The 20,239-nt window shown below is 49.8% G+C and overlaps 1 protein-coding gene across 1 annotated transcript in view; it reads right to left on the bottom strand.

Annotated features, from left to right (window-relative positions):
* Positions 1–1,989: 1,989 nt before the first annotated feature.
* plcg1 (phospholipase C, gamma 1) overlaps positions 1,990–20,239 on the bottom strand; it is a 163,162-nt gene continuing 144,912 nt past the window's right edge. The window contains exons 26-32 of the mRNA XM_038803589.1: positions 19,362–19,586; positions 17,165–17,313; positions 13,078–13,192; positions 11,587–11,748; positions 10,672–10,766; positions 8,163–8,344; positions 1,990–2,515 (exon numbers count right to left, since the gene is read on the bottom strand). Of these exons, the coding sequence (XP_038659517.1) occupies positions 2,476–2,515; positions 8,163–8,344; positions 10,672–10,766; positions 11,587–11,748; positions 13,078–13,192; positions 17,165–17,313; positions 19,362–19,586 (968 nt within the window). The 3' untranslated portion in view covers positions 1,990–2,475. The remainder of the gene's footprint in view (positions 2,516–8,162; positions 8,345–10,671; positions 10,767–11,586; positions 11,749–13,077; positions 13,193–17,164; positions 17,314–19,361; positions 19,587–20,239) is intronic.

Raw genomic sequence — 20,239 nt, 5'->3', positions numbered from 1 at the left:
TTTTGGGTTGTGGGGGCGAAACCCACGCAAACACGGGGGGAATGTTCAAACTCCAGAGTGACCCAGGGCCGGGATCGAACCTGGGACCTCGGCGCCGTGAGGCAACCGTGCCAACCACATGCCACCACCGTGCTGCCCATACAATTTGAGCATAGATGGTTATCGATTTCAGTGAGACGGTCTGTACTTTGGGTGATACCCGGCGCGATTTAGCCGCATCATACTGCCTGACTTGGTGTTGTGACGAGGCCTTGGAATCTCGCAAGAGGCCTCTCGCAAAATCGCCGAGGCTTGTAAGGCCTCAGAGTTTAATGAAATCTTGTGAGATATCTTGATCTGGATCCCACCCTCACTGTGTGGGATCCAGATCTGCATATTTAAATGAGCCATTCGCCACATTTAAATATGCGCTTGTGGGATTCTCCCGATGTTCGGGATCTCGTGGCCGCGCCTGGGAGACCAAACATGGACCAGTCGGAATGGCACTTGGTGGTTCTGTCAGTCCATTAGAGACCTCCGGGTGATCAGGAGCAAGGAAGACTGGCTCTGGCAAGGAACATGGCATGCTGGCTGGGCATGTTCGCAGAGCCACCTGGGCGCTGCCAGGGTGTCAGGGGAACTGCGAGGGTGCCAGAGTTATGCCAATTTATGAAGCAGGCATTTTCAGAGGTCACAGGCTACAGACAATTGTCAAGCCATCCAAGGGGGCAGGGGAGAAGAGAATTACTTTTACCGATGAAAAAAGTGACCCGCGGTCAAAGCTTTTCGCCCTGCACTCATCAGGACAGCTCGCAAGTATTTACTAACTCTAACGGGGATGGGCAGCACGGTGGCGCAGTGGGTTAGCCCTGCTGCCTCACGGCGCCGAGGTCCCAGGTTCGATCCCAGCTCTGGGTCACTGTCCGTGAGGAGTTTGCACACTCTCCCCGTGTTTGCGTGGTTTCGCCCCCACAACCCAAAGATGTGCAGGGTAGGTGGACTGGCCACGCTAAATTGCCCCTTAATTGGAAAAAATGAATTGGGTACTCTAAATAAAAAAAATAAAAATAAAAAAACTCTAACGGGGACAAAAAATTTAAGCTGCACGAGCAGAGAAGCGAGTGCTGATTGGACTTCGATTGGTGAAGGCGTTGCCATGGCAAATGCAGCATGTAACCGTTAACTGCCCAGCTTTGTTCGAATTCAAAGGGCAGCACGATGGCACAGTGGTTAGCACTGCTGCCTCACAGCGCCAGGGACCTTGGTTCAATTCCGACCTCGGGTGACCGTGTGGAATTTGTACGTGCTCCCAGTGTCTGCGTGGGTTTCCTCCGGGTGCTCCGGTTTCCTTCCACAGTCCAAAGATGTACAGATTAGGTGGATTGGTCATGCTAAATTGCCCCTTAAGTGTCCAAAAGGATAGGTGGAGGGCGGGGGCGGGGGGGGGGGGGGGGGTTTGCTGGCTTAAGGTAGGGGCGTGGATCTAGGTCGGTTGCTCTTTCAGAGTGCAGACTCAATGGGCTGAATGGCCTCCTTCGACGCTGTAGATTTCTTTGAAACTGGGCAAGCCGACTCTCATTGGTCAGGGATGCGCCCTGAGGAATAATGCACTGCCTTAAAGAGCACTGGATAGGTACTTGAGGAGAAAAACTATTGCAGAGCTATGGGGAAATTGGATAGTTCTTTCAGGGAGTTGCCACAGACAGGATGGGCTGAATGGTCTCTTTCTGTGCTGTATGATTCAGCGAACTACCTTGCTTGCATGCCTGAATGATCCTGAATCATGGGCACTCCAACCTGAGTTTGTCACCTAGGTACTAGGCCATTATAGCACAGAGCTCCGAGTAGGTTTTTTTTCACTGGGATATAGCGAGTTGCCCAGTAACTGGCAGCAAAGAACATTCTTTATTTTGTGGAACAGAAGCCCCAGTGACCCGTGACCCAGTCACACGACAGCAACAAATCCACTGGTTATGTTGGGAGTCCAAATAAATCATACAGGACAAAATCTTACATCATGGACAAGTATTTAATAAACAGACACTACTGTATGGCTGGTTCTGCCCTAAGGTGAAAGGCTTGTTTACCATTATATTACACAATACTAACACAGACACATTCTATATTTGATGTGTCCTTTAAGTAAGAATAATCCTCACAGTTTAATAAGCAGTAGATCACGAACGACCGACCAGGCCAAACACTTCAACTGAGAAGTAATTACAAAGATGAAACACTGGCTAGTTCCCATCTCCGCCCAATGGGAATTTTCTTGTTCTCCTCTTCTTTCAAACTTTTTTTTTGACAGCGCGTTAAAAAAATGCACCTATTCCGATGTTAAAATGTACTTTCCTGCGAATACAAGGGTTATGAGTCATACTGGAGAAGCTGCCCGAAATAGGCCAGAGCAGCGAGAGTTTCCATAGAAACCAAATTACAGCAGTCCACCTCCCTAGAACTGACAGGGCATCTGGACAGTCCGTCCTCCACCAGCCTTCATCTGTTATCGCCGCTTATCCTCGTTCTTCTCAATAATCTGAACACAAGAAACACATGATGTTGTTTACGATGGTAAGAATTAATTAATTAAAATTAAAAATACATTTTGACCAGCTACCAAGGGGGCGCAGTAGTTTGCACAGCTGCCTCACGGCGCCGAGGTCCCGGGGTTCGATCCCGCCTCTGGGTCACTGTCCGCGTGGAGTTTGCACATTCTCCCCGGGTTTGCGTGGGTTTCGCCCCCACAACCCAAAGATGTGCAGGGTAGGTGGATTGGCCACGCTAAATTGCCCTTTAATTGGAAAAAATGAATTGGGTACTCTAAATTTATTTTTTAAAAGTGGCAAGTAACATGCGTGCCACAGAAGTGCCAGGCAATGACCATCGGCAACAAGGGAGGATCTAACCTTCGCTCTTTCACATTAAATAGCACTACCATCACTGAATTCCCCCACAATCAACATCTTGGAGGGTTACCATTGATCGGAAACTGAACTGGACTAGCCATATAAATACTGTGGCTATTAGAGAAGGTCTAGGGCAGGAATCTTGTGGTATCTCACCTCCTGACTCCCCAAAGCCTGTCCAGCATCCAGAAGGTACAAGTCAGACATGTGATGGAATACTCTCCACTTGCCTGGATGAATGCAGCTCCAACAACACTCAATAGATTTGACACCACCAAGGACAAATCAGCCCTCTTTATAGGCGCCTCATTCACAAATATTCACCCTCTGTACGGATGATGCGCAATGGCAGGATGTGTACCATCTACAAGACACAGTGCAGGAGCTCACCAAGGCTCCTTAGGACAGCACCTGCCAAACCCATGACCATTACCATCTAGAAGGACGAAGACAGCAGACACATTGGAAGACGGTCATCTGGATATTTCCCTCCAAGCCACCCATCACCCTGACTTGGAAAAGGGGGTGGCACGGTGGCGCAGTGGTTAGCATTGCTGCCTCATGCCTCTCAGGTCACAGATTCAATCCCAGCCCTGGGTCACTTCCGTGTGGTTGCACATTCTCCCCTTGTCTGTCCAAAAGGTGTGCAGGGTAGGTGAATTGACCACGCTAAATCGCCCCTTAATTCGGAAAAAAAAAGTATTGGGCACATTAAATTTTAAAAATAAATAAATCCGGATTTGGAAATATGTCGCCATTTTTTCAATGTCGCTGGGTCAAAGTCCTGGGCTTGCCTCCCCAACAGCACAGTAGGTGCAGTTAGGCCAAGACGTTCTTTCGAACCTGTTTATTAGTGTTCAACAATTATTTTTTAAAATAAATTTAGAATACCCAATTCATTTTTTCCAATTAAGGGGCAATTTAGCGTGGCCAATCCACCTGGCCTGCACATCTTTGGGTTGTGGGAGCTAAACCCACGCAGACACGGGGAGAATGTGCAAACTCCACACGGACGGTGACCTAGAGCTGGGATCGAACCTGGGACCTCGGCGCCGTGAGACTGCAGTGCTACCACTGCGTCACTGTGCTGCCCTTTGTTCAACAATTATGAGAACTTCTGACATCAAAATGTCGTTTGTTACAGCGGCATGGGTGAATGGCTTTGTGTAACTATGGTTACCAGGTTTTACTTTCCTTGCTCCCTCACCATTCTCAGCTTCGACGTCAGCTACAGACCCAGGTTTCGTCCTCTGCGTGTTAGTATTGCCAATTCTCCAGGATTGCCCCGGTGTCTCCAGGAATAGAAAGACCCAAGGGAAGAATTGTGGGAACATTAAAAATAAATTGGAGATGTGGAAGGAGGGGGAAGAATTGGGGATATATACGTGGAAGGGGAGGGAAGAATTGGGGATATATACAAGTAGCTGGGGGAGCAGGGAGGCGAGCGGGTGCTGAAGATCAAGGGGAAATAAGAAGTGGAGTTGGGAACGGAGGTCAATTGGGGAACATGAAGTGAGGCACTGCGAAGGGTAAACGGGACCTCCTCTTGTGCAAGGATGAGCCTGATACAGTTTACGGTGATGCACATGGTGAAAATGACTTGGGCGAGAATGAGTGGGTTCTTTCAGGGGTAGCAGATGAGTATGAGAGGTGTGGGCGGGGCCAGAGAATTGTGCGCACATGTTTTGGGGTTGCAATTCTGGGCAGGAGTGTTCGCGACCTTAGCCAGGATAGTGGAGGAGGGAGTGGACCCGGACCCTTTGGTGGCAATATGTGGGGTTTCAGAGAAGCTCGTGGAGAGGAGGAAGGCCGATGTCGTGGTCTTCGCCTCTCTGATAGCACGCCAGCGAATTTTACCGGAGTGGAAGTCGGCATCGCCACCGGGGGTCGCGGTTTGGTTGGGTGACCTGTACGACTTCCTGCGATAGAGAAGCTGAAGTATGAGTTAAGGGGCTTTTCAGGGGGGTTTAAGGAAAGGTGGGGGATGTTTGTGACCGTGTTTGAGGGGCTGTTCATTGTAGGGGAGGGTGAAAAAGGGGGAAAATCTGTAGACTGTATAGTTGATTTTTGGGAAGTATGTTTCCCAGGGTGTATATTTGCTGTAACCTGTTTTGATACATGTTTGTAGTAAAATACATTTAAAAAAAACTGGAGTGCCTCTGCTTTAGAAAAATGAATCTTTCAAAGCTTTAATTTATTGGGTTTAAAAATATTAGCGACGAAGAGACAGGTATTTGACCGGCTGTGGAAGTTTTGAGGTGAGACGTCATGCAACGATAGGTTGAACTAGAGTGGGCCAAATCTTCTCCCTCGGACTCAAAGCAAAGGTTTTTCCTCGATGAACTCACACACCATCAGCACACGCACAAAACTTGTGCTAAATTAATGTTCTGCTCATCTGCTGATCTTGCAGGCCTCTGTATGGAATGTTAGCCTCTGGCTCACTCCATTAGTACTGAAAGGGTCACATCGCCATGGCAACAAGGCTCCCTGAACTTAGGGAACGGTGTCATGGTGATCCAGGTGATGCAATCGCAATATCGACCAGCTTAATCCAGCTCATCCGACTTGTTACAATCCCAGTTGATGTTACAGCTGGACGGGAAGATCCCAGAATGGTACCCTGGCTCAAAAGACCGTAATTTTTCCCTTTTTAAAAATAAAACGTGGAGGAACAGTCATAGGACCGCTAATTAATTTTAAGAATAAGAAAGAAATTTTATTGAACATGAAAAGTTGAATTATTAGCTTAACAAAGTACATCTTAAGGTGCCATGGTCTCAATGGTTTTTGCACACTGATTGGCTATGGTCAGGTATACGCACTCTACTGGGCAGCATGGTAGCACAAGTGGCTAGCACTGCGGCTTCACAGCGCCAGGGTCCCAGTTTCGATTCCCTGCTGGGCCACTGTCTGTGTGGAGTCTGCACGTTCTCCCCATGTCTGCATGGGTTTCCTCCGGGTGCTCAGGTTTCCTCCCACAGTCCAATGATGTGCAGTTTAGGTGGATTGACCATGCTAAATTGCCCTTAGTGTCCAAAAAAGGTTAGTAGGTGTTATTGTGTTATGGGGATAGGGTGGAAGTGAGGGCTTAAGCGGGTCGGTGCAGACTCGATAGGCCAAATGACCTCCTTCTGCACTGTATGTTCTATGTACTCTGAACTCAAGTTATTGTCTGTGAATTTTCCCATAGAATCCCCCCAGATAATTGTCACATGAGAGTTTCGAAACTCCACTCCCAAAAACACGCTTTAAAATCTTCTCTCATAGTAATGCTTCCCCTTAGCGGTTTGCATTCCGAAATCCAGTCCAGATTTTACAAATACCTCTTTTAAACAAAGCTTCCGCTCTACTTTTAACAGCAAATCCAGTGCGGGTTTTACGCCAACCCCTTTAGGATTTCTTTTTTTTTTCAATAAAACCCGTTTCTCTTTATTATTAGGGGAGATATATTCAGTGATTTATCACAAGATTTCTTTATTTTGACTGCTGTACAAACACAACTGTTTTAATTCTTGATTCCCAGACTGTGTCAAAATGGCACCAGAGGTTTAATTTAGCTCTGAAGTCTGCTGTCCCACTTTTTAATCTAGTTATTGCAATTGTCCCTTTAACTTAAGAACACTTTGTTTACTCCTCCTTGAATTCTTCCGAACAATACCTTGGTCTTTGTTCTCTTAAGTGCAGTTGCCTGAAGAAAATCTTTCTGTCCCAATTCCCTGGTTATCTGGACAGTAACTGACACTTTAGGAAGCCTGCCTCTTTGCAGCTCCTATCCTGTCCAGTTTTTCTTCAGGGACGGTTGAGAGATGTTCACCCCCCGGTGTCCTGTCTCCAACTGCATTATATCCAGCTAAAGCTAAACTTAAAAAAGATTTTTTTCCTTAAAAGCTCCAGTTGCAAAACAGCACCCGCAGGCTTAGGGCTTTAAAAAAAAATTAGAGTACCCAATTCTTCCTTTTCCAATTAAGGGACAATTGACGCAGCTAATCCACCTGCCCTGCACATCTTTGGGTTGTGGGGGTGAGACCCACGCAGACACGTTGAGAATGTGTAAATTCCACGTGGATAGTGACCCGATAGTGACCCGGGACTGGGATCGAACCCGGGTCTTCGGTGCTGTGAAGCAGCGGTGCCAACCACTGCGCCACCGTGCCACCCTCAGCTTAAGGCTTTTATTTATACCTCACGCTGTAACCCTCTCTAAGCACAACAGAATCACATTTGGAAGTTAACCAACTCCCACATATACGAACACCTTCGGCCAGCAGGAATCTAACTATAAGGTTTTACCCTTCCCGGCACAGGAACTTCAAATTAACCGTACTTAAGACTTATTTCTAATGTTTACCGATATAAATATAAATCCTTCAAGACCATCTTCTAACACAACCATCTGTTAAAAATCATATTTTGGTTAAAAATATGAAACTGTCTCGTCCAGACACTTCCATTTGGCCAACCAAAGCACCAGGTTCAATTCTCAGTCTGTGTTAACTTCGCTGATCATGAGGTGATTGGATTTAATCTAAGAAGGAAAAGTTCGCAAGACCATTCGGAAAAGAGCAAGAGAGTGGGACTAATTAGAGAGTTTTCTCCAGCTGCTGGCACAGGCAGCATGTGTTGTTACCTTCTCTGTGTTGAATTACTGGATGGTATTTTTAATTTATTCTTTCACAGAATCAGAATCTACAGTGCAGAAGGAGGCCATTCAGCCCATCGTGTCTGCACCGGCCCTTGGAAAGAGCACCCTACCTACGCCCACACCTCCACCCCCTATCCCCGTAACCCACTAACCCCATCGAACCGTTCTGGACACTAAGGGCAGTTTAGAATGGCCAATCCACCTAACCCTGTGGGAGCAAACCCATACAGACCACGGAGAGAACGTGCAGACTCCGCACAGACAGTGACCCAAGCCGGGAATCGAAACCGGGGACGCTGGAGCTGTGAAGCAACGCTGTGCTACCGTGCCGCCCGCATTGGCTGCCCATCCTTAAGTGCTCTTGAACAAAGTGGCTTGCTGGGCCACTTCAGAGAGCAGTCAAGGGCACATTGGTGAGGACCTGGAGTCACGTGCAGGCCACACCAGGTAAGGACGGCAGATTTCCACTAGCTGTCAGGGTGGGATTTGATCTCATATCCTCAGCTCATTAGCCTGGTCCTCTGGATTACTAGCCTAGTGATATTACCTCCACACCATCAAAGTGACAGGGCCATAAGACAGTTAACTCACTCCATGGATTATTGTCACATTGAGAAATAAAACAGCCTTACCTTCGCTCTCTGGTCTCGGTGTGCTCCAACTGAGGTTCCTGGAAAAGCCGCAGGTCTTCCTGCTGGTATCGGTTATCAAACGATCCCTCCCTGCCCCTGTAGGCCAGCAGCTGGCTGGATTGGTCAGCACTGCGCTCCCGGAGGGAGGGATTCGACGGGCACAACACAGCGTCACCATTTTCCTGGGTAACGAGATGAGCATATAACATTAACAAGGAAGGGGGGGGGGGGGGAGTGGGCAGAGGGGAAGACGAGAGGGAACACCGAAGGAACAAATATAACAGTATAATCATACAGCACAAAATAAGGCCATTCAGCTCATTATACCGTATCTGCTCTCTGAAAGAGCAATGAGAAAACTTGTGCGAAAAGTTACAGCTCATGGGATACAACATGGATACAGCAGTGAGTAATGGCCAATGGGTACTTTTCGGGCTGGAGGAAGGGTTGCAGTGGTGTCCACCAGGGGTCAGTATTGGGACCCTTACTTTTCGGAATAGAAATTAAGAGGGCGATTCTCCGAGCCCCGTGCCGGGCCGGAGAATCGGCGCAACCGCGCCACGACGCCGGCGCGCGATTCTCCGAGGTGCGGAGAATCGGCGGCATTTGCGCCGGTGCGTTTGGCGTGCCGCTGGCCGCTGGAATTGGCAGGGCCACCGATTCTCCGGCCCGTATGGGCCGAGCGGATACGACAGAGTCCTGCCGGTGCCGTTCACCCCAGGTTGCTGCCGGCGGAACTCTGCGCGAAAGGTCGGGGGGCGGCCTGTCGGGCAGAGAAAAGCGATCCTTCACCGGGGGGGCCTCCGATGTGGTCTGGCCCGCGATCAGAGCCCACCGATCGGTGGGCCGGCCTCTCCCCCCCCCCCGGGCCTACTTTCCTGCGCGACCGGCCCCTGAACACCGACGCCATGTTGAGTCGGGGCCGGCGCGCTGAAGAAGTCCCCCGTGCATGCGCAGGTTGGTGCCAGGATGGGAGGCTGGAGCGGCGTGAACCGCTCCAGTGGCCCCCTGTGGGGGACAGAATCGGTCGCCCTGAGCCCGTTTCGTATCGTCGTGAAACGCGACGGCGTTCACGACGGCTCGAACACTTGGGCTCCATTTTGGAGAATCGCCCCCTAAACATCTAGATCTTGGTGCGCAGGGCGCCATACTATAGGAAGGATGTGAACGCACTGGAGAGAGGGCAGAAGAGATTTACAAGAATGGTCCCAGGGATGAGAAACTTCAGTTATGAGGATAGATTGGAGAGGTTGGGACTGTTCTCGTTGCAGAGAAGGCGTTGACAGGAGAGTTTGTGGAGATGTTCAAAATCATGAGGGGGCTGGACAGAGTAGACGCGGAAAAACTGTTCCCCCTGATAAAAAGGATCAAGAATGGGCAGCACGGTAGCACACGTGGCTAGCACTGTGGCTTCACAGCTCCAGGGTCCCAGGTTCGATTCCCTGCTGGGTCACTGTCTGTGCGGAGTCTGCATGTTCTCCCTGTGTCTGTGTGGGTTTCCTTCGGGTGCTCCAGTTCCCACCCACAGTCGAAAGATGTGCAGGTTAGGCGGATTGGCCATGCTAAATTGCTCTTAGTGTCCAAAAAGTTTAGGAGGGGTTATTGGGTTCTGGGGATAGGGTGGAAGTGAGGGCTGAAGTGGGTCGGTGCAGACTCGATGGGCAGAATGGCCTCCTTCTGCACTGTATGTTCTAATGAGAGGGCACAGATTTCAAGTGATTTGCAAAAGAAGCAAATGCGGTACGAGGGGAAAAAAAAACCTTTTTCACACGATGAGTGGTTCGGGATGCACTGCCTGGAAGTGTGGTGATTCAATTGAGAAATTCAAGAGGGTGTTAGATGATTATTTGAATAGAAACAATGTGTAGGGGTACGGAGGGGTACGTCTGATGAGCCGGTGCTGACACGATGGGCCAAATAGCCTCCATATGCGCCATAACAATTCTGTGATTCTATATAGTTGGTCTTATTAACTTGGCCCTTCCCCACAGGCCCCCAAATAATCTTCATTTTAAGTAGAGATCCAGCTCCCCTTCAAACATAACAATGGACTCTGTGCCTATTCCCCTTTCAAACGGTGCCTCCCACGTCACGTATCTGAGTTACATCGGAACGTATGCCCTTAATTATCTGCAGCCTAATTAACATATTTCCCCGGGGGATCCGGATTTTTCCCTGCAGCACTGCAAGGAGTGGAAGGAAGATCATTTCTCCGAGATTAACTTTGGATAAACCGAGCAGCACGGTGGTGCAGTGGTTAGCACTGCAGTCTCACGGCGCCGAGGTCCCAGGTTCGATCCAGGCTCTGGGTCACTGTCCGTGTGGAGTTTGCACATTCTCCCCGTCTTTGCGTGGGTTTTGCCCCCACAACACAAAGATGTGCAGGCTGGGCGGATTGAACACACTAAATTGCCCCTTAATTGGAAAAAATGAATTGGGTGCTCTAAATTTATAAAAAGAAATAAAAGAAACTTTGGATAAACCAAGTTGAAATGTCAGCCTTTCCTACCCTTATCACCGATTCCAAGACATCCAGGTGGACCATGAGTGCCGCCAACTCGAGGTCCTCACTGTAGCTGTTCTTCAAAGGCACGGAGCGGTAACCTGGGACAACATTAAAGAACAGGGTAAAACAGCAAATACTACCGGAGAAAAAGCAACAGGGAGTGAGTGCTTTATGGGACGGCAACATTAGAGCAGGCAATGGGCAGCACGATGGCATAGTGGTTAGCACTGCTGCATCACTGCACCGGGGGGCGGCGGGGGGGGGAGGGGGGGGGGGGGGGGTTGTATTTTCTGCTCTCGTGAGTTATGACTGGTCTCCCACAGTGTGCACCTGCTGGGCAGATCTCCGAGAGAAAATCTCAGCTGAGCGCATCGCTTGCAGAGGGCGGGCGATAGTATATGGTGGTACAGTATTAGTCGCACTCTGCCAAATACAGATAACATTCTGCCGAAGGAGTGGACGGCAAACCGACAGGAGGGACGGATGGTTAGCAATGGAGGAATGAACCACCACGGAATGGAGAGTGAGAGAGCATGGGGCGTGGGCGGCCAAACCACACAAGAGAAGACAACCAAAATAACATGAGGGACAGGTGGTTAAAAGAGGAGGGGGGTCCGGGCAGTATGGTGGTGCAGTGGTTAGCACTGCTGCCTCACGGCACCGAGGTCTGAGGTTCGATCCCGGCTCTGGGTCTCTGTCCGCGTGGAGTTTGCACATTCTCCCCGCGTCTGCGTGGGTTTCACCGCCACAACCCAAAAGATGTGCAGGGTGGATGGATTGGCCACGCTAAACTGCCCCTTAATTGGAAAAGATGAATTGGGCATTCTAAATTTATTACAAACAAAAGTGGAGAGTGGTGAAAGAGTACAAGGGACAGACGGCGACCGGGGAAGAGGAGAACGTTTTTCTTTGCTTTACCTGTCCTTATGGCTTTGACAGGGATGGTTGCCTCGGCCAGGAAGTTCTGATCGCTGAACACATCCTCCTCATAGACGACAAATCGCAAGAAGCTGAAGTCTGGGTTGCAGATGTTGATGGAAAATGGCTTGGCTGTCCATGTGGGGTTTAACCCATTCACCGCTAAAGTGGAATAACAGAACCGATAATGTTCCAGTGTTTTACGCCAGGGGAAATAAGAGTTTTGAGAGGAACTGCGAGGGGCTCAGACCCCTGAGCTTTGCATTTTCAATCACGGCCTCTTGACTTCCACTGGTTCAACACTGGCCATCGTGCCTTCAGTGGCTGAGATTCAAAGCTCAGGAATTTCCTCCCCAATTCCCACTCCTCCTTTGACGTTCCTTCAAACCCACCTCTTTGACCAAGGCTTTGGCCGTCTGTCCCAAAATATCCTGATGTGGCGCTTGTCAAATTTTGTTGAAACGCCGGTGGAAGTTTTACCACATTACAAGTGCCATAAAAAATGCAAATTGTTGTTCGCTACTAATATTGTACCGCCACATTCAATAGTGATAAGCTTCACTCGGAATTCAGACTATAAAATAAATCCCCCCCCCCCTGCTTTCTTTGTATGTTTTTCCTCGCTCCTCTTGTTATCGCTTTCTTCTTCTTAGGAGGCACCTCCAATGATTGGAGTTCAACTTTCTTCACTAGCTCCAAGTGGTTGCCTTCTTGGGTAAGCCATTGGCCTGACAGTCGCTGGGGGGTTAGCTCTGCTGCCTCACAGCGCCAGGGACCCGGGTTCAATGCCAAACTTGGGTGACCGTCTGTGTGGAACCCTGCCTGCGTGGGTTTCCTCCGGGTGCTCCGGTTTCCTCCCACAGTCCAAAGATGTGCAGGTTAGGTGGATTGGCCATGCTAAATTTCACATTAGTGTCCAAACGTTAGGAGAGGTTACGGGGATAGGGTGGGGGATTGGCATCTAAGTGGATGCTCCTTTGGAGGGTCGGTGTAGACTCGATGGGCTGAATGGCCCGCTCCTGCACCGTCGGGTTTCTATGATTTCTTTAATTTTAAAATATGTCGAGTATCTGACATTCAGTCTGAAACCAGTGCCAGGCGCTGCTATTCGATCTGTCATGTGAAAATTAAAAGAAATAATTATTCTCTCTTGGGATGTGGGTGTCACCAATCCCTAATTGCCCTCAAGAAGGTGATGGTGAACCACCTTGAACCATGTGGTGTAGGTACACCCATCGTTCTGTCTGGACTGACCTGATTAATACCGGTGTCTATGTATTTACATTGTATACCTTGTGTTGCCCTATTGTGTATTTTCTTTTCTTTTCATGTAGTAAATGATGTGTTGAGCTGCTCGCGGAAAAGTATTTTTCACTGTACACGTGACAATCAACAAATCCAAATCCAATATAATTAGGTAGGTTACCATAGTAACTGAGGCAAGGGCCTCCTCCGCTGTCTCAGGTTTGGGCCGAAGGAAGATATTCTTACCTACAATCTCAGTCTTGTATTTGCAGTTATCGTAGTCAGCTCCACAGACCTCGACCTCTACAAAGGGAGAGGTTATGCCTCTGCCATTCTTTGGCAAGTGACGAGCTCCCAAGACCTGGTGCAAACAATTTTAAGAGGGAGGGAGAATCAGTTATCCGCCTGTTGCATATCCAATTGCTTGTGTGTTTTGTCAAATACTGAGTCTTGAAGGTATTCATTAATGGTCATGTGGGAGATTGGTGCCAAGTAATGGGCACACTGCAAGGTAAGCGATGTGGTGCACTGTAACATACCCCAGGAATCTCGACACGCACCACTTGCACTGAGCACCTTTCACAGCTGCACGGTTACCATGAGGATTGCCCCAGCATCCCAACATTGCCCCCACCAGGCCCCATCACATCACACTGCTGCAACATGGTGGCATATCCATAAGCATGGGGTCAGCTTCAATATTCATGCTACTGACCACCAGTATTCGACCCATCACTCTCAATTTCTTCAGCATCACCACACTCCCGATATCGGGTCGTGGACGAACCGAAACTGCCTGTAACTTACAGCCGGCTACACAGAATCAATTTGATTCTTCCCGCTGTTGGAAACACAGCATCTGGCCCTTTGATTTAATATCCCTTCCTCACTCCTCCTGGCCCTACACAATGCTTCAGGTTCATCATCGAAACTGGTTATTTCCATTCTAGTCATGTTGCCCTCCTCCAGCCTCATTTCACCTCTCCTGCAGCCAATAGCCTCATTCTATCCACAACTCCTCTGACCATCTCCTCACTGACCTTCTGCGATCCACCCTACATCAAAATTCACCATCACTTCCTTCCTAATTCACTACCAGGCACTCACCTTTCACCCCTGTCTACCCCTATCCACTAATGAGATGACTTCAAATCAACAGTTACATTCCACCCCCTCACACCCACCCCCCACCCCCGTAATCTCCTCCAGCCCAACATTCTTTTTAAAATTAAATTTAGAGTACCCAATTATTTTTTTTCCAATTAAGGGGCAATTTAGCGTGGCCAATCCACCTACCCTGCACATCTTTGGGTTGTGGGGGTGAAACCCACGCAAACATGGGGAGAATACAAACTCCACACGGACAGTGACCTGGGGCCGGGATCGAACCCGGGTCTTCTGTGCCATCGCCAGCAGTGCTAGCCATTGCGTCACTGTGCTGCCCCTAACATTCTCTTTTTAATAAATTTAGAGTACCCAATTCTTTTTTTCCAATTAAGGGACAATTTAGCATGGCCAATCCACCTATCCTGCACATCTTTGGGGCGTGGGGGTGAGACCCACGCAGACAGGGGGCAAAACTCTCCACAGACAATGACCCGGGGCAGGGATTGAACCCAGGACCTCGGTGCCGTGAGACAGCAGTGCTAACCACTGCGCCACCCTCCAGCCTAAAATTCCAATTCGTACCTTCTGACTGTTCAAGTCACCACCGTTCACGCTAATGCTTCCCTTAGAGTCTTTCTTTCTCACTGAAATGTATCTTTTCCGAGTATTCTGAAATATTTCCTTAAATTTATGCCACTGCATCTCTACTGACCTGTCACTTAACCTAATTTGCCAGTTCACTTTAGCCAGCTCTGTCTCCATGCCCTCATAGTTGCACCCATCTTGAGTTTAAAACACTAGCCTTAGATCCACTCTTCTCTCCCTAAACTGAATGTGAAATTCAATTGTTTTGTGATCAGTGCTCCCTATGGGGGGGGGGGGGGGGAGCCTTCACTATGAAGCCATTCATTAATCCAGTCTCATTGCACATTACCAGATCTAGAATAGCAGGCTCTCTGGTTGGCTTTAGTATATGATGCTTTGAGAAATTGTCCTGGAAACACTCTCGTGAACTCATCAACCAGGTAACCATTACCAACCTGATTTGTCCAGTCCGTATGTAGATTAAAATCACCCATGTTGATCGCTGTACCATTCTCGCAAGCTGCCATTATTTCATCCAGTGTGGTTACTGTTAGGGGGCCTAAAAAACAGTTCCACCCGTGACGTCTTACCATCACTATCTCTCATCCCCACCCAAATGGATTCTATATCTTGATCTCCAGAACTAAGGTCAAACCTCTATATTGTGTCAATGATATTCTTAATTAATAGAGTTACCCAGCCACCTTTTCCCAGCTTCCTGACCTTTATAGACACCATGAACCTTTGGCATCTTCCAGCCACAATCTGTAATGGCTGTCAGCTCATATTTATTTCTATTTGTGCTGTCAATTCTTTCAGTTTTGTTATGAATGCTGCGTGCATTCAGATACAGAACCTTTCAATCTGTCTTTTTACAGTTTTGGTAACCTCTTGTCTTATCTGCTGGTGAAATCTTACATTTGTACCCTCTGCCCCTTAATGCTACCCTCCTCTCTCACCTTTTCTCCTCCAGATAATTTGTCACATTCATCATTCGGTGGTGAGGGTCACCTCCTGACTCCCCAGAGCCTGTCCGCCATTTACAAGTCACAAGTCAGGGGTGTGATGGAATGCTCCCCACTTGCCTGAACGAGTGCAGCTCCAACAACACTCAAAAAGCTCGGCACCATCCAGGGTCAAGCAGTCCGCTCGATTGGTACCCCATCCACAAACAATGTGAATGACTATCAAACGGCATCCAAAATGGCGTCGGAGGCCAATTCAAGGGCAATTTGGGATGGGCATTTAATGCTGCTCTAGCCAGTGATGCTCACGTTCCATAAATGAATATATTTAAAACAACACAGATTATTGGTCATTTATTCCATTGCCCGACTGTCGGAGCCTGTGTATGAATTGGCTGCCATGTTTACTGTATTACTATGGAGACGCCAAAAGTAAAATGCTTTGGGGCATCCAGCGATGGGAAAAGACAGGGTATAAACAGAAGTCTTTGGCCGGGATTCTCCGAGTCTCTGGCGCCGAAATCGCGCTCGGCGCGGGGGTGGGAATGGGGGGTCTCAGATCGGGGAGTCGGCTCCGATGCCGGGACGCGATTCTCCGGCGGCCGGAGGATCGGTGGCAGTCGCGCGGGCGCGGTCGATGCGACACCGGTTGGGGGACGTTGAAAGAGGCCCCCACGGCGATTCTCCGCGGTCGACTGGCTGAGTTCCCGCCGAGTTCCGCCGGCGTGGTTCCCGTATGGTTTCACCCGGCGGGAGCTCGGGCTCGTGGGCGCCGTGGCTGTCCTGGTGGGGCGGGGGTATCAGACTGTGGGGGGGGCCTCCACGACGGGCAGGCCCGCAATCAGGGGCTACTGATGGGCGGGCGCGCGCAATCCGGGGGCGGCATATCTTCCGCGTCGGCCTGCTGTGTGGCTCCTCCATGTTGCGCGGGGGCCGGCGCGAAAACGGCCACTGCACTGCTGCGCGCTGCATGTCGGGGGCCCTGCTATCCCTCTTGAAGTCAGAGAATCATTCCGGACTTTTTGAAAAAAGTCTGGAGTGATTGGCGCCCGTATTCTGGCGGGCGTGGGGACATCGGCCCATTTTCAGAGAATCCCGGCCTTTCTTTCTCAAACAATCCCTTCTCCTAAACATTAGCTATTCTTAGAATCATAGAATCCTTACAGTGGAGAAGGAGGCCATTCGGCCCATCGGGTCTGCACAGACCTTTTGAAAGCGCACCCTATCTAGGCCAAATCCCCTGTCCCATTCCTGCAACCCCAGCCTAAGGGACAATTTATCACAGCCAATCCACCTAACCTGCCCATCTTTGGACCGTGGGAGGAAACCAGAGCACCCGGAGGAAACCCACGCACACACGGGGAGAACGTGCAGACTCCACACAGTAACCCAAGGTCAGAATCGAACCTGGGTCCCTGGTGTTGGGAGGCTGCAGTGCTAACCACTGTGGCACCCTAGACAATAAACGCTAGAGTAGGATTTCCCTTCTTTAAAGAATTTTAATTTGGGTGTTTTATGCATTCGCTGTCTTTCTGATCGTTGCATCACACTCTCCTCCGTACAGAAACACGACAATGTCTTTGCCAAACTGCCCCCCAAATCTGATTAAGCATCTTAGGAACTGGTCGCACCCACGTGCAAGGAAGGAGAGTATTGACGATGACAATGTAACGGACCTGTAGCTGTATGACGAGCGAGTCCACTGGCCTCACGGAGTGCTTGTCAAAAGGATCAAACTGCTCGTCCCTCATGAGGGAGGGCTGTAGGACATATCCACACTTTCCATTCAACGCGAACAGGGACTGATTCATTTGCATGGGTTTATCTGAGAGATGGAGAGAAAACACGAGGGGTAAAAATGAGGACACAATACCAAAGACAAACAGCTAGTTTTATACTCGGCAGCAACCGGCCGACAGTCCACGTCGGGGATCCAGGTTTGTAACCTATTGGGCAGGATTGTCCAATTGAGAGACCATGTCCTCACGCCGACGTGGGAACAGTGGCTTTTTACGCCCGAAACTTCGGCGCAAAACGGCCACCGATCCTCCGTGTAGCTGGGGGCTAGCATGCCGGCAGCAGAGAGCACCTGTCTCTAGCTGCCAATACGACTTGGAAAATTGCCGGGTCTGTGGAAGCGCATGCGCACGGCGACGGCCTGCCACATGGCGCCGGCTGCTCACGGACCCGGCCTGCAAAATAGTACCCCCCTTTGGCCAGCTCGCGAGCCCCGGACCGTCCCCCAACAGTGGATCGGCTCTCCCCCGACCGTGGCGGCGCTGGACTGAGTCCGCAGCCCGCCATGCCGAGTTCCTGACGGGTAAGACCATGAGAGACCCATGCCGTCGGGAACTCGGCCGGTTGGGGGCAGAGCAATGGGAGGGTGGGCCTCAGGAAACGTCCTGAGGCCGTCGATACGGCACGGTACGCCTCTTTGGAGGCGGAGGAGCATCGCGAAAGCGGCGCTGCCCCCAATTGGGTCATGAACGGGGATTCTCCAGCCAATCGCCGAACACGATTTCCTCCCCGGATTTTCCTTTTTAAAAATGTATTTTATTGCATATTCAAAAATACAACAACACAAATCAATAACATTCTCAACACCCCCAGAATTCAGTTTGTACAGTTTTCCCCCTTTTCACCCCTCCCCCCTCTTTCTCCTCCCTCCGCGGCAAACAATTCCTCAAACATTGTCATGATCAGCCCCCCACCGTGTCTCAAAGCCCTCCACTGATCCCCTCAACTTGAACTTGATCTTTTCAAGTCGAAGGAAGGTACCAGCCAGGCCGCCACCCGCTTGGCGTTGCCGATTGCCAATCCAACAATATCCTTCGCCAGGCAATTAGAGAGGCAAAGGCCACGACATCAGCCCCCTTCCCCTCCATCAGCTCCGGCATTTCCGATACCCCAAAGATCGCCACCACTGGGTCGGGCCTGACCTCTACTCCCACAATCTTCGATGGTGTCCTGAACATCGCTTCCCAGTATCTCTCCAAATTTTCTCTGCCCCAGAACATGGTTTGCTGGCCCCCACCCACACTTAACAAAGTTAAGTGCTTTCTGTTAGTTTCGCCGCTGAGGACTTCAAGGTCACTCAACAGTGAAGGGAGATGAATAGAAAGCACTTAACTCTGTTTGATGTGGTCCCGCAGCTATCAATCAAAGCTTGATGTTTATAAACATTGCTGGTAGTTTCACAACTGACCACTTCAAAATCACTAAATGTGAAGGGAGGTGAACGGAACAATGCTGACAGCTGGGTATATGGAAGCTGTCAATCACAACCTGGGAAAATCAATATCAAAGCAAAATGAATGAATGGCTTGTAGATCAAAGATCTGAGGGTTTAAACCCAGCTGACTGCTTTTATCTTTCCAGGAATTGACAGGAGCTGCTTCCTGTGCCTAAACCAGCAGGTATATTGAACAGGTCAGGTTTAAAGCAGTGATCTTTTTTCATTGCCCTCTGTCTGGACGGCTCTCTGGAGTCCAAACAGGGATCTCTCTTCTCAGGGGTCTCTATTTAGGGAGTCTCTTCACTTTAAAAAAAATTTTAGAGTACCCAATTATTTTTTCCAATTAAGGGGCAATTTGGCGTGGCCAATCCACCTAACATGCACAACTTTGGGTTGTGGGGGTGAAACCCACGCAGGCACGGGGAGTATGTGCAAACTCTCTGGCAGCACGGAGGCGCAGTGGGTTAGCCCTGCTGCCTCACGGCGCCAAGGTCCCAGGTTCGATCCCGGCTCTGGGTCACTGTCCGTTTGGAGTTTGCACTTTCTCCCCGTGTTTGCGTGGGGTGGGGGGGAGCAGGAGTAATGAAGCAGGATAATAATGAGGACAAACGTAGAACAATGGAGAAGGTAGCAGGTACCTGGGGTCTGGAAGTTCAACGCCACCAACTGGCTGCCGCAAATCCACATGGGCAGAGGGTCATAATTGGATGAATCGAGGCGCTGGCCTTTGGGGTAGATGCGGCTCAGCTGCAGACGATTGTACTGCAGGAATTTCTTCCCCTTGACTCTGTTGACGTACTTCTCCGCCTTGGTTTCTGGAAAGGATGACATATCCCTGTAGCAAGCACGATCACTCCCAATCTCTGCAGCACAAAGAAACAAGGAGAACTGTTATTGCCTCAACACATAATTGGGGCAGCACGGTAGCATAGCAGTTAGCACAATTGCTTCACAGCTCCAGGGTCCCAGGTTCGATTCCGGCTTGGGCCTGTCTGTGCGGAGTCTGCACCCCCCCTCCCCCCCGTGTGTACGTGGGTTTCCTCCGGGTGCTCCGGTTTCCTCCCACAGTCCAAAGATGTGCCGGTTAGGTGGATTGCCCATGACAAATTGCCCTTAGTGTCCAAAAGTGCCTTTAGTGTTGGGTGGGGTTACTGGGTTATGGGGATAGGGTGGAGGTGTTGACCTTGGGTCGGGTGCTCTTTCCAAGAGCCGGTGCAGACTCGATGGGCCGAATGGCCTCCTTCTGCACTGTAAATTCGATGACATTCTATGACATCATGCACACATGCCCAATTTTACCTGCACTGTTTCCTCATTCATTGTTTCAGAATCCGTGAACCTTGTCCATCTGTCGCTGTCCAAATGTTTTGTGCCCGAAAAAGGTTGTATGATGCTGATAATGCTGCTGATTGGTCCCCATCGACTACCTGGCCAATGCCACACTGCCGGAATGACCTGACAATCCCCCGAGATGCAGTTGTGGAAAAACACACATCATGACCAAGTTGCTCTTTAG

This window comes from Scyliorhinus canicula, chromosome 7, assembly GCF_902713615.1.
Source record: "Scyliorhinus canicula chromosome 7, sScyCan1.1, whole genome shotgun sequence".
In the NCBI taxonomy this organism is placed as follows: Eukaryota; Metazoa; Chordata; class Chondrichthyes; order Carcharhiniformes; family Scyliorhinidae; genus Scyliorhinus; species Scyliorhinus canicula.
The sequence above is the reverse complement of the archived record's forward strand: the minus strand, read 5'-3'. Positions and strand labels throughout refer to the sequence as shown.